The sequence below is a fragment of the Eucyclogobius newberryi genome, unplaced genomic scaffold, assembly GCF_026437365.1.
Source record: "Eucyclogobius newberryi isolate DKJ021-1_F unplaced genomic scaffold, fEucNew1.0.hap1 SCAF_6, whole genome shotgun sequence".
NCBI classification, from domain to species: domain Eukaryota; kingdom Metazoa; phylum Chordata; class Actinopteri; order Gobiiformes; family Gobiidae; genus Eucyclogobius; species Eucyclogobius newberryi.
The window spans coordinates 22576706-22591057 of NW_027316278.1; the positions used below are offsets into that span (position 1 = coordinate 22576706).

Sequence of the window (14352 nt, forward strand, 5' to 3'; positions counted from 1 at the left end):
GATCGTTCCCACATGCTCTCCTGCCGCTTGGCCCTCCAGAGGTGTCAACCAGCCTGAAAGAATGAAGTGCCTCCCCATTGTGCGACCCAACTATTATGTGCTTAACATTTCCATGACAAAGACGCCACTCGACTTCTCTTCCATCCATTCACCACCGAGAGCCCTTGTCCCCCTTCTAATAAAACATTTTGCATCAAATCATTGATTTAAAGCTCCTCCAGAAGACATGCTGAATAATAATAAGATGGTATAAGTGTAGCTCATGTTGAATTTGTATAATCTCAACTAGCTGTTGGTTGTACAACTCAGGGCTACCTGAGAGATAGAATGTAAGAGGACGCTGCGCTGATTTATGGTGGTAGTGGATTCTGACAACAAGAGACTACATCAAGATATAGGGATCATTAGGCTATCAGTCAACTGAGCATTGTAAATGAGCTGATTAAGAGTGTGGAGGAGGGGGAGCCGAGACAGCAATGTGTGAAAATGAACAAGTCAAGCATCCAGATGTTAGGGCAAATGCAAAGGCACACTTTACAGTAGTGTGAAAACAATGCCTTCTTTAACAGACAGTGTAATGTCATTAAGCCCTTTGCTAAACAAAATAAAGATAACTACAGGATCACTTAACTAAAATGGTCTCATGTCTTAAATAATTAGACTTGTACAAAATGGTGTTGTGTCATAATACTTATCATAAAATGTGTTGTTATTATTTCTGTACAATTTTAAATAACAGATGTCAAAGTATTTTAAACATATTTTATTGCTTGACTGCAAAATGTGTTTGTTACAGTTGTATGTAACTAGAAATCCACATAATAAAAAGCATACAATGCTTTTCTGTCAAAATATCATCCACACTTAAAATTTGTCATTACAATAACTTTTATATAAAACATAGCTTTTTTTCTGAGAACATACAACAAGCGTAACAGACTGAGTCGTAACACTCACTACAAGTTATGTGACTTTTAGTTGGGGTCAAGGCATATCTGTCACTAAGTACAGAACTGACAGAACTCACAGTCCCAATATATCTTCAAGTTTTCATTATGCCTTCTATAAAAAGTATATCGTTAAGGCGTGTGTACAGTGGATTTAGACATTTCTTTCACTATATGCTATTCTCAATAAATCATCTCATAGCCGAAACATAGATTCTCTGGACAAATTTATAGCATCTATACACATATGTACAATGTACACAATCCTTGAAGAGAATATACAAAATAAGTTCCCTTTAAAGCTGGAATTCTCTTTTCTATTTACATGCCGCACATTTGGATCTTACGGTAATAAATTACTGTTTCTCCTTATACTCTACTGTATTTACAAGTTAATCTGTTCCAGCATTAAATACTCATAGATCAGGTAGGCATCAATCTGGCATATAAAACAGTCTGAAGTGTCTTTAGGAGGCTTGGCAGTGCACAGCATGGATACATCCACCGACCTTGTGACTCAAGACAGCTGTTTGAACACTATAAGTCCCACTGTGAGAGACAATAAAAGCTTATCACATAAGCAAAGAGCAGTAAGTGGGCTCGATAAGAGACCTACACACAGCCTTGTGGGGTCATTTGCATAGAAAATCTCCTGATGTGACATCCTTCACTCTGTAGTCCAAACAAGGCAATTCCTTCAGTCCAGGGGCCTTTTAACTCCTCCATCCACAGGTCACGGAGCGGCCCGAGTGGAGATGGCCCTTTACCCGGACAATAGCGGGGGCACGTCATGACCCCAGAGATTAGACGAGGGCCAACACAACTAAAATGGATGCCAACAGAGTGAGGGCTGTGCGCTGTGCTGTGGGAGCCGCTGCGCTCTCAGGGTCCTGACCATAGTCCATGTCGGGGTCATCGTCCTCGTCCTCACTGTCCGGGTCCAACCTGCGGATCCAGCCGCTGCTCTCCTCGCGCTCAGGCGGAGAGTCGAAGCAGAGAGTTTTCATACTCGCTTTGACAAACTCACAGATGGTCCGCTCTTTGCCGTCGCACATACAAGTGTCCAGCTGCTGGCCCTTGGGTATCTTACGCATGTTGGCGATCACGTTGCGGCAGGCGTTGGTGCACACGGCGCCGCTGAACAGCTTGCCACAGTGCTTCAGGTAGTCGTGCATGGTGGAGCGGCACTGCGCGTCCCGGTCGCACTGGTGCCGCGCCTCCGTGCAGCCCGTGCTGGTGGTCCGGGGCAGGCACGGCTCGATCGCCCGCTTCGTGTTCGAGCACATCGCATCCCGCGCGCAGTTGCAGTCCTCCAGCGCGGGGCCGTTCTTCGTCAAGTTTAGCTGTACCAGAGACGAGATGCAGTGGCTCGGACACCGTCTCCTTTCCCCGTTCAGAACCGGGCCGCACGCGCGCGCGTAGTGCTCGTAGGCGTAGTTGCACTCGGGCTCAGCTTGGCAGTTGAGAATGGCCTGCCAGCAGATGAGCCGGCGGCCACAACACGGCGAGAACAGGAATAAACAAGACAATATGAAGAGTAAAGAGCCGAGCGGCCAAAGGGAGCCGTGCGTCCGCAAACACACTGCCATCGCGCACTCACAACAGTGTCATACGCGCTCGGCTCGTCTGCAGAGAACCGTCCGCTCCGTGGCTTTGGAACACCCGCGTCAAAGCTTCTCCATTCGAGCCCAAAAGCACCGCGAGCCTCCCGTTATCCATACATGACCGAGGGAAAGTGCGGCACACGCAGCGCGAGAGCTCCAAAGTTCCCAACAACTTCGTCAAAGTTTTCTCATTCCATCGCAGAGTTCGCACGCTCCGTAAAAACGGTCCCGTCCCGTCTGAACGCCCCGGGCTCAGTCGCTCTTACGGCCGCGCGCTGTCTTTAACGGCTGATCCGAGTTGGACGAGTGCAAACAAATAGCGCGTAGAAGAAAAACAAGGAGCTTGCGGGCGACAGAGCGGTCTTCTCTCAGTCCTCCGTCTTTCATTTGTGAGAGCGCCGCTCGGCCCCCGCTCCACACGGGCCCCAGTCTCTCCCATTGGTCGGACACTTGTTGTGGCTTTCCACGTAGTGATGGGCGGGAGTTCAGGGGCCCGAAAACTCACCCTAGCAACTTCCAAATCACTGGTTGTTTCCAGGAATTTTATGCAAATAAACTCACACTGAACACACACATGAGAAAGGGGGAACGTTTAATGTAACCTGCCGTGTGCGTCACTTAAACAGTCATATCACCGAGATAATGTAAATCAATTTCACTGTCTGTCAATACAAAATATTTACAATTAATCTCATTCTCTGCCTGTGTCTTCTAATGCCTTAAGCACTATTGTGGATTGGGTCACTAAATCACAGAGTCACTAAATCACCACACCAATGGTTCTAAGTGGACTTATTGGTGAGTTTGTTGCATTCTCGTGTTCTTCAAGCACGTTTTCATCAAATAAAGACACTTCTTTGTGCCACTTTGGAGCAACATCACAGCAGAGAGTTCGCCGCTTCGACATCAGGGAGAGAAAGTGAACATAACAGGAAGTAGTAACATACCTCAGAAATAATAAGTGAATTTATATAAGAGAAACAATAGTTAAAGTACACATAATAAGTATTAATATGTATGAGAACACAATTCTAACACTTATACTAACACTAACACTCTAATATTTACAATGATATTATGATAATGGCATTCTAAAAAGTGCAGCCTATGTCATCTCATTAAACTACAGTTATACTTTAGATTTAGGATTTTAGTTTGGTAGTTGCCCAGTCTCCTGTTTCTTGAAATCCCTTAAGTGAGAAAGTAGTTTTAAGGGAGACATTTTGCAGATTCACTGACCTCAACCAGCAGGGTGATGTTGTCCACACACACCATCAGAGCCAATCATTCAAAATCATTGCACATTTATAAGTTTTAAGTTATTTCCACTGCATACTGCACAAATAACCATGTCCTCCTCTGTGTTAGGATTTGAACATGGATTTTTAATTGGCCCAGTAACCACCATCTACACATACTGCAGAACTTCCTTACTGCTTTACATGTTCCATCCTCCATGTTGTTGGAGATGCGTGTGCTTTTCCGTGTGCGGGTGTGAGTGAGCCATAGCCCACATGTTGACACTTGAGCGGGAGGAGCCGTGCACTTCTTCTGCAGGCAGGAGGTGAATGAGGGAGTCAGAGGAGGAGAGCAGTGAGGCCTCAAAGCCTGTTTGTGTTTTTGATCGCAGGAATGTACCTTAAGGCTTGAGCCGTGAGCTCCCCACTAAAAACAGTGCACTCAATGTCAGTTACGGCTGGCTGCTGCTCCAGCGTCACAGCCTGTCCAACATGATGGATACAGGGAATCCAATCCCTCCAGCCACTGCCTCTGCTGCATCTGCCTGCAGCAGCCTGAACAGTCAAAGTACAGCACAAAGACTCCAAAAGGATTCAAACACAGCAAGAGCAATATGATTTTGTGTTTCTAGAATATCTTTCAAGTTCTGCCACTGGAAAATAACCCTTTTATTCAAAGTCTATGGAGGCGTTTGGCTGCGGTCTCCCAAAATGGAAGAGTCAAGGACAAATCACATGCTTTCATGTTGTGTGCCCTTCTAAATAGGATGCATATTGTCTTGCCAATACGAATCTTGGCCTAGTAGTGTCCTGCCCAAGGGCACAACATTATACGCTAGATGCATACAAAGATCTCTGTATACAATGATTTATGAAGCAAAGTTAATTGAGGTTAATGAAGCCACAGATTGGCTGTTCTGAATCTAATAATTTGCATATTTTGAGAAAAAGAATCAGGCATATAAAAAGACATTTAAAAACACTGGCGGAGCCTGAATGTATGAACCAGATGTGCAGCACAGAGTGCTGAGCTGTGGTTTTAAGACTCATATAAAACTTTATGCCACAACAGTCTCATTAAGGGACAGATATAATAATATCAAAACAACCCCCTGTTGGTTTTCCAAACGCATACTATCCAGGTTTGTATCAGCAAAGCAGTAAACAACTGATATTGAAAATGAAGTGTTTTCAAACATTAGATGAACTGGAAAATTATGGAACTAACTCACCAAAAAGCAAATGATTGGCTGATGTTGCAAACAATATCACACCACCTCATCACTAACAGTACTTATTATTATCAAGAATAATTCTTAATGATAATGTTTATTCTTTATAGAAAGTAATTTATTTGAAACAATATATAATGATATACTATACTATACACAGTATAAGCTACTTGAACACAGACCAACAATAGTACATTTTACAAAACATTTAAGACTCTTTGTATATGATCAGATTATATAATCAAACCAGTTATATGACAAGTGGCTAGTGGAGATTCTGGAAGGACATCAGGCACACATAGTTTGCCAATGTAATTCTCAGATCACTCTTTGTAATGGTGGAATAGTTTTTCTTTAAAATAATTCTTAGACGGAATGGCTGAATGAAAACCATGTAAGGCCCACATATGAATACAAGATGTGTACTGTACGTGCTGAGCTCTAGTGTGAATGAATCCCAGCAGAGCCAGGTCAGGCTGAGAGGAGGAAATATCACAATACAGGAAATGAGTTGGCGAACTATCCATTCAAATTACGGTACTTCCTTTTTAGCATTTCAGAGAAGCGATAATAGCCGGTGATAAGTTTTTGGACCAGTCCCAGACGTGATTAAGGAATCATTTCCGAAATCATGTCTGTGCACTAGTTTCCTCTGTCCACTTCCGGGGATTAGTGTTAAATTCCTCTGCATCATACAAAGTCATTACAAGTTAGAAAAGCTTGTCTAAGCCACCAATCCAGTTGTAAGTTGTTCATTTCTGAGTCTTGTCTCCAAAGACAGAACTAAAAATGACCCTTTATCTGGTTTAGTTTGTGACTGAAATAGATTACATGTAAACTGAACTGCTATTATTAAAGGTGTATTATGTAAGTGGTTGAGAGTAAAAGATTGTTCTTATGCCTTCACTATAACTGTATATCATTTTCTGAGAACTGGAACACAGGAACTGAGAAAATGTCACTCTGAAGTGCGACTTCCGAGGACAACTGTGACACTGCATTAGTCTACCAGGTAATTTCTGCCAGTAATTTCTTCCCAGCATCAGACCAACACCTTTTGATAGAATTGTCAACTTTCTTCATGTGACTCAAAATAACAGGAACTATGGGTAGACCCTTATATGGCCCATGCGTTCCCCCAAACACATAAATGGTTGAGATGTGTAATGAAGTGTTATGTGGGCGGGGCCTGTTAATCAGTAAGATTAAAGTCATCCATCACGTCAGAGCCCAGTGATCCCTGTGACCCTTTAGCCACAGTCCGCTGCACCACAACTCCTCCACTTTGAACTTTACCCACTCGGCTCAGGGCAGAGTCACAACAACACAGGAAATACACCCGCAACAACAAGTCAGCTATTTTCAAACCTGCTTCAGGACATGTTGTTTTACCTTTTAGTCTGGACACTTCAAGATTTTACAAGAGAACTACACAATCGTCTCAGCTGAGGTGATGTCATTGGCTTGTGGTTTAAGCTGGACTAAAGTCTGGCAAAGTCTGGTGACAGCAAAGGTGATTTAGACACAGAGCATTGGTGCTGCTCAAGAGTTTGTCCAGTAATCTGAAGAACGGTGGTTCAAAATGTGCTCTCACTGATGCAGTTCAATGTCCTTGGGCAAGACACTTTAAACCGCTTCATCTGCGTACACTGGTGTATGTGGAAGGATTGTTTCAGCTTTTGAAAAGGGAAGCACCTCAACACACAAATGAACTACAGCAGTGTGACAGAGGCTTGCCACAGTATCAGAGCTGCAGTGAGTGAGGAGCAGAGAGGGTGACCTGAGCTGACTCCAGGTGAGTGCCTTCTCCCAGCAGCAGCAGCAGCAGGAGCAGCAGCAGGAGCAGCAGGAGCAGCAGCAGCAGCAGCAGGAGCAGCAGCAGCAGCAGCAGGAGCAGCAGCAGCAGCAGCAGCAGCAGCACCAGCAGCAGCAGCAGCAGCAGCACCAGCAGCAGGAGCAGCAGCAGCAGCAGCAGCAGGAGCAGCAGCAGCAGCAGGAGCAGCAGCAGCGACAGCAGCAGGAGCAGCAGCAGCAGCAGCAGGAGCAGCAGCAGCAGCAGCAGCAGCAGCAGCAGCAGGAGCAGCAGCAGCAGCAGGAGCAGCAGGAGCAGCAGCAGCAGCAGCAGCAGGAGCAGCAGGAGCAGCAGCAGCAGCAGCAGCAGCAGCAGCAGCAGCAGCAGCAGCAGCAGCAGCAGCACCAGCAGCAGCAGCAGCAGCAGCACCAGCAGCAGGAGCAGCAGCAGCAGCAGCAGCAGCAGCAGCAGCAGCAGCAGCAGGAGCAGCAGCAGCAGCAGGAGCAGCAGGAGCAGCAGCAGCAGCAGCAGCAGCAGCAGCAGCAGCAGGAGCAGCAGGAGCAGCAGCAGCAGGAGCAGCAGGAGCAGCAGCAGCAGCAGCAGCAGCAGGAGCAGCAGGAGCAGCAGGAGCAGCAGGAGCAGCAGCAGGAGCAGCAGCAGCAGCACCAGCAGCAGCAGCAGGAGCAGCAGGAGCAGCAGGAGCAGCAGCAGCAGCAGCAGCAGCAGCAGGAGCAGCAGCAGCAGCAGCAGCAGCAGCAGCAGGAGCAGCAGCAGCAGCAGGAGCAGCAGGAGCAGCAGCAGCAGCAGCAGCAGCAGCAGCAGCAGCAGGAGCAGCAGGAGCAGCAGGAGCAGCAGCAGGAGCAGCAGCAGCAGCAGCAGGAGCAGCAGCAGCAGCACCAGCAGCAGCAGCAGGAGCAGCAGGAGCAGCAGGAGCAGCAGCAGGAGCAGCAGCAGCAGCAGCAGGAGCAGCTGTCCTGAGACATGCCTCTGAGCGTCTGTTGTTGCAGATCACAGTAACACCAGCACATATGGAGCGGCCAATAAAGAAATAACCCCTGACACAAACATATGACCTTAATCCTGAACATGAGAGCACCAAGAAACTATTTGACTATATAAAACACTCCAAAGACTGTAGGCACAATCAGTGTAAGCTGCACATGTGCGCCACATTCCTCTGTGCTCTTCATAAAAGGCTCAGCTTATTAAAGAGAGCACTGATGTAAGTTCCAACAGCAGGGTTTGTTTGTCCAGACGAGACATGTGTCAGTGAGTCTGTCCTGCTAACAGCCACAAAGACAACACCTGTACCACTTCATATTAAGTCAGCTGTGCTGCTGTAGAACATACAACAAGGAGCTATTTGAATCTGTGTTAGATCTTTGGTAGACAAATGATGATGCTCAGGACAAAGCTCTGAAAATGATAAAAGTAGTAGTTTACTTTCTTGATCAAGGGAACAGTTTCACATATGAAAAGTCACTAGCCAAAAAGTTCAAAGAGGAAGTGTTTAGCTCATGCAGAGTTTATCCATTTAGGGCGAGTTGATGTGAATGAATGTCTGTAGTCAATTATCTATTTAAGGCAATATTATTCTTTACAATAGTGCAAAGATATAACAACAATATCAAGCTTGATTTACCGTCTTACACACTTCCCTGTCACTTCTCCTCTGCATTGGAGAATCGAAATCCCCCTAAAGTTTTTTTTTTATTTTCATTTTACTACTAAAGCTGTAACTGCCTCACTGCTCCATTGCTAGACCTCACTTAGGAGATTTGACCCTGAAACAACCCAGACCAAGACGAAAGGCCCCTCTCGCTCCCCCCGCTGTCATGGCCGCCTCCTATAGAGACGTCAGCCAGAGCAGAGCAGAAGGGAATGTGTAACTCTAGCATGCTCCTCCATTTGGCACGTCTCCGAGTTCCCGGCTGGCGCAGTTATGAGCCCACTTCACACCAGAGTAAACTGTGTATTTAAAAAGCCGTCATTGCGGGACTAACACCGGCCTTGCTGTAGGTTGTTAGAATAACCCAATGACACAATGGTTTCTTTCCTAAATAAACACATGTGGGTAGGCAGTAAGGACAAACTTTTTTTTCCACCACTTCTTCCACCCCTCCTCCTCTGTCCCATCTGTAAGTGCTCTCTTCTTCCCCGTGCACATGTCTAAGAAAGGCAACAGGCGGCCCAGGCTGCAGCTGTTACAGAGGAGTGATGGTGCTGCTCCGCTCTGCCTGATGAATTGTGTATATCTCATGTTTTCTGGACCCCCAAGTCTCACAGTCCTCCCACACTGCACATGGCGGAAGTCAACTCTACACTTTTGGCAGTGGACTTCTATCGAATCTATTTCATGCTTTGTTGCAAAAGAGCCTAATTCAAGAAGTAACTGTTAAGCACTGAAGAGAACTACAGAGCAGAAAAGTACTGTTTTTAAACTTGTGTAGAGACAACTTTTGCTTTTAAACACGGGAAAAACTAAATAGTCTATTTTTGATTTGAGAAAAAAGGCACTCAGCGACCTCTCACTCAGCTAGACAACACAACCATTGAAATTGTGCCAGAGTTTAACTACCTTTGGCACAATCATTGATAATAAACTGAGTTGGAGCTCTGACACTACAGCCAAGTTAGCAACAACACAGCAACTTTTGTATTTTTTTTAAAGAAAATTGTGGCCTTTTAATGTTGCCAGCACAATTATGAGACTGTTTTACAAAGGTTTATTGAAAGTATTTTAACTTTCTGCATTCATGGAGTGGAGCATTGCCTGCATTAGATTTTGAGACGAGGAAACAAACTTTCAGGGAAACAAATGGACAGCGTCTCCTTTTTGGCAACTTTGTATCTTGCTCAGAAGATTGTGATGAACACACACCGTCCTTTGTGAACTCAATACTATCTTTTACCATCTGGACGAAGGCTTGTGATGCCTCGAATGAAGACAAACAAAGGCCTTACATCCTCTGTCCCACGCAGTATTCAGATAAACTCTGATCCTGGTTCTCAGCTTTGACACATGGACTGAAATTGGTCAATTCTCTTTGTTTTTCTGCGGCTTCTATATGTTTACCTTGTGTAATGATTTTATGTGATCTCGTATAAAAGGCAAATTTCCCTCTTTCATTCATTCATAGATAGTATAATACAATGTTTGGAAGATGTTAAGTTTTCTTGATTAACACATTTCCTCAATTAATTCAAAAAAGTATAATATTCAAAGAAATAAGTATGATTTGTCAATGGAGACCTACATTTTGGGGATTTTTAATGATAACATCTTTCATCAGCTTTTTGTTCAGTCATTTTAGTTACTGTAAAGTTAACTCCAAGATGTTTTTTCAGTCAGTCAGTGCCTGCCTTTCCCTTGCGTTCATTAATGCTCATTCATCCTCACTAATGTGACAGAACTGTTTGCCGTCAGTGGATCTCCATCACAGCAGCAGAACCATCACCCACATCTTATTCCTGTCACCAAATATCTTTGTGAATTCTATTTGATATACTTGATGATATATAAAATACATATTTTGCCCTTTTACAGTGGTAACTTTGGACTAATGTCTCATCGGTTACTTCATATTTCCATGTCCTTCTTAGTATTAATCAGAATTTTATATTGAGCGTAGTGCTTTAGAAGTAAAAATGGTTAAACTTGTAAAGAGTGTGCTCAAAGTGTCTTGCTGCCTGCGTCGCCTGCAGAGTGAGGGGTGCATTCCCAGCTGGTTGTGCTGAGCTGATAAGGCAAACTTGTACGGCTCATCAAACCAAAAACACATGTCTGACACTAAATGATGACGCATCCATCCTGTGCACCCCTGACTCCACGGGCTTCACGACATACTCACCTAGACACATTTAGATTAGTTTTCGAGGCGTGTTAGTGCATTATTCAGATTTAAAAACGTTACTACAATGAATCACATCTTAAATTGGGGCGTCATTAGCTGCCATTGAAGAGGACAAAGGCCACTTGTTTTTCAGAGATAGATAGCGTAAAGTACAGTTACTTCAAATTAAATATTACTCAAGTAGAAGTAAAAAGTATAAAGTGTCAGAAAACTACTCTGAAAAGTATCACTTCTCTCCCAAAAAAGTATATGCAAGTTTGTAACTGCCCACCACTGTTTTAGCCATACAATCTGGCAACCCAAAAGCATGGAGCTCATTCAACTCTCTGATGCACTGTCCTGAGAAAACAAGACCAAAATAAAACATGAACATTAGCATTAGCATTACATTTATATTACTTTATGAGTGTTTGTTTAATATGGTGGAAAGAAGAGCATTCACAAAGCACAAACATGTCACCACAAGACTAAAAAAACAAACAGGATAGATTGTTAATGTGCCGTGCTAAGCTTCCTGTTTTTATGGAAATCATCATCATCTGAGCCTCAGGGCGAACAGTTTAATGCAGAAACAGTGACAATTTTACGGACGGCGCTGATAGTGTAACAGTGTAAGGTTATCTGCAAACCATGCACCAAACACAGCATGATCACAAAACTCACAAGGGTTTCATATTTTTATAAATGCTATCGGTTAATTAGGCAAAATGTTTGAGTAAATTGAATGAATCACAGGCATAAAATATTGACTTATACAGGATAGTTTTACATCAGATGCCCTCCCCTTTCTAGTTTGTCATGGTTCAAACATAAGTTGATCATTTGAAATTATGTTTATAGCGTTTTTTCACACCTTTTTAATTATTTTTTTTTATTTGATATGGACATAGCATTTACATTGGACGAACCAGATGCAATGTTTTAAGTGTTATAGCAGAATATGCTAATTTTCAACACCTGTCCATAGGGCCAATTTAGAGGGTTTTTAAAAAAAAACAAAATTTAAACAGCAACACTAAAACAATTAACATATCAATACAGTTGCAAAAACTAAAACACACAAAATGACAAAAAAACAACAACAACAACAATACATTAAAAAACAAACAAACGAATTAAGTAACATCAATACATAAAAATAAAATAAACCGAAAACAACTTATTTCGAGAATTTAGAGTTTCCAATTTTTGCCTAACACATGCATGTCTTTGGACAGTGGGAGGAAGCCGGAGAACGGAGAGAACCCACGGTAACAGGGGGAGGACATGCAGACTCCACCCAGTATTTCTAGTCTACATGAAAACACATTTGGGACGACTGCAACAATGTTTGAGAAGCTTGATAATGCAGTACATTTCAAGTCAAGTTTATTCTCATTTTAACCTCATCCTCTCACTCACAGTAGCTTCCGGCCAAGTTACCTGCACCTGAGGGTGAAAAAAGCATGTTGAAGTACATAAGAGCAGAGGGGCTCCAGACACACCGAGACAGATTCATCACAACATGGGCCGAGGTCAGAGCCATGTGATCCATCAGAGGAAGACAGGGAGACACCCGCACCCTTACTCTCTCACAAAACGACAAGGTTAGAGCCTTTTCCTGAGTGGAGAGGGAAAGGCAACTGCATTATATTATTTACTGTTGCTTTACTGCTGTCTGATGCTACCACCACTGGTATTAATTTTGTATTGTATTTATTTGATTAAACAAATTAAATTGCTGTTATATATTTTGTGTGTGATACTGAACAAGGCTACGCATCTCACAAACGGTTTCTAAATGTGTTTCGTTTCACAAAGGCATTTCTAAGTCAGCACTTAAAGCACAAGTTAATTCTTAATATGCTTGTGGTTTACTAATGCATCATAGAGTTCGGCAGCAACTTTCACACACAAACAAAAACATAACTCAAAGAAACTATTATTTTAATATTTCAGTCTAATGGTCACACAGCCTCAACATTAAAAACATGGACGGCATGCATTGAGCAGGCAGAATATAATATTCCAAACTTTTTTGGCTACCATCAGGTAATTAAATGTGGCTCAACTTGCATTTCAGATCTGCAAGCTATTAAAATGTGGCCTTGTTTGTGAGTTTTTATCTGTTTGATAAATTTACAGAATTAATTTGCGAGAACTACGGGAAGAAAGTGCTTTGGACCATGACACTCAAAGCACATTTTGTGCCTGCATTTATTAACCCAGTCATCTGATAAATCCTTTGCTGTCTCCTGTCAGATTTGTCTGCAGGGACAAGCCAATCATTTTGTGCAAATGTTGTGTTTGTATCTATGGAAACTTTCTTTGGCCTGGGACAGGCACACTCGTTGAGCTTGCCCTCTTAATACTACTCCGCTATTAAAGGCGGTATGGACGATTTTTCGGCGATTTGAGAACGCAGGCGGAAGTGCGCATGCGCACTCCCCCGTGCGGACTGATACAACACACACGTGCGTTTGTTTATTAGCGCAACGGAGCGCATCGCATCGCTCGTCTCCCGTAGATTTCTGTCCACTTCTGCGTCAGCTCGAACTGTCTTTCTCCGTCTTCATTTTGCCCCGTACACTGAGGGAACTATATTATGATAGATCCATGCGCTTAGGCACGCGGAGACGTGGGGACGAGCCTGACGCGGCTGCAGGTGAGTGATAGGTGTGTTTTATGATTGATACGTGGCAGGACAAATGATTTATCCACGCCACGAGGAAATATGATAAAAAATTTGCTGAAAAAAATCGTCCATACCACCTTTAAGTACTGTAGTTATAATGGGATTCCATAGTTTTGCAATTGTGGAGGTAGTTCGAGCAAAACATGAACTCTTTATCTAAGAATTTGCCTAACTCACTGAAATCCTTAGACTTACTCGTTTTTACGGCCTCAAACACATAAACTTAGAGGACTGTTCTGCAGACTGGAATGACAAGTATTTGAATTTGAGGTGAATCCTTTGCACTCTCATGTCCAGTCCAGGTGTCCCGCTGAGGTGGCCAAGAGGGTTATAGCCGACAGCTCTGCTTTACTGTCAAGTGTGGATGTGCAGTGACTTGTTTCACTGACCTTATGACCCCAAACATGCCGAGGTACTTCAGAAACAACTGCATGTCCGTAGCTTTTCCTCAGGCAAATATTTTATTCAAATATGTATCAGTTATTAAATGAGTGTAAAGATGAGATAAGATAAATTTTCCTTCAATAGGGAAATTTCAGTGTTGCATTCAAGAAGAACAGACAGATGGTATATAGTAAAAGATCAAGACAAATATCCATTTAAAACACTTAAGTCCAACCTAAAATATTAATTGAGCTCCACAAGGTCCACATTCAGTTTAGTTTAATACTCAACCATCATCCCCTAACCTTACCCAATTTAAATATGTATCTGTTGTAAAATAATAAATGATCCCTGTTTTATATTTGGATTTTGTTTTTTGCCACGGGATATGGCGGTAAACCTATAATCCATACAGCGGCTGCAGCTGGACTCTCTTGAACCAGTCCAGTCGTATTTGTACAGCACATTTTATGATCAAGATCATTTCCAAAGCGCTGCACATAATAGCAATATAAAATAAAGATTTAGCTCTGGAAGTCGGCAGAAATAGGCGACTTTTCCAACAAACAAGTAATAAAATCAATCAGGTAATGAGACAAACAGTTGGTAGAGCCAAGTATCCAGTTA

At 43.2% G+C, this 14352-nt stretch overlaps 1 protein-coding gene across 1 annotated transcript; it reads right to left on the reverse strand.

Annotated features, from left to right (window-relative positions):
- Positions 1-747: 747 nt before the first annotated feature.
- Positions 748-2906, reverse strand: gas1a (growth arrest-specific 1a). Its single transcript, XM_072432812.1, has one exon. The coding sequence runs from the start codon at positions 2534-2536 to the stop codon at positions 1751-1753; it is 786 nt and encodes a 261-aa protein (XP_072288913.1). The 5' UTR covers positions 2537-2906; the 3' UTR covers positions 748-1750.
- Positions 2907-14352: the final 11446 nt, after the last annotated feature.

Coding starts and splice junctions, on each gene's coding strand:
- gas1a (XM_072432812.1), bottom strand. CDS start 2,536: ATGGCAGTGTGTTTGCGGACGCACGGCTCCCTTTGGCCGCTCGGCTCT.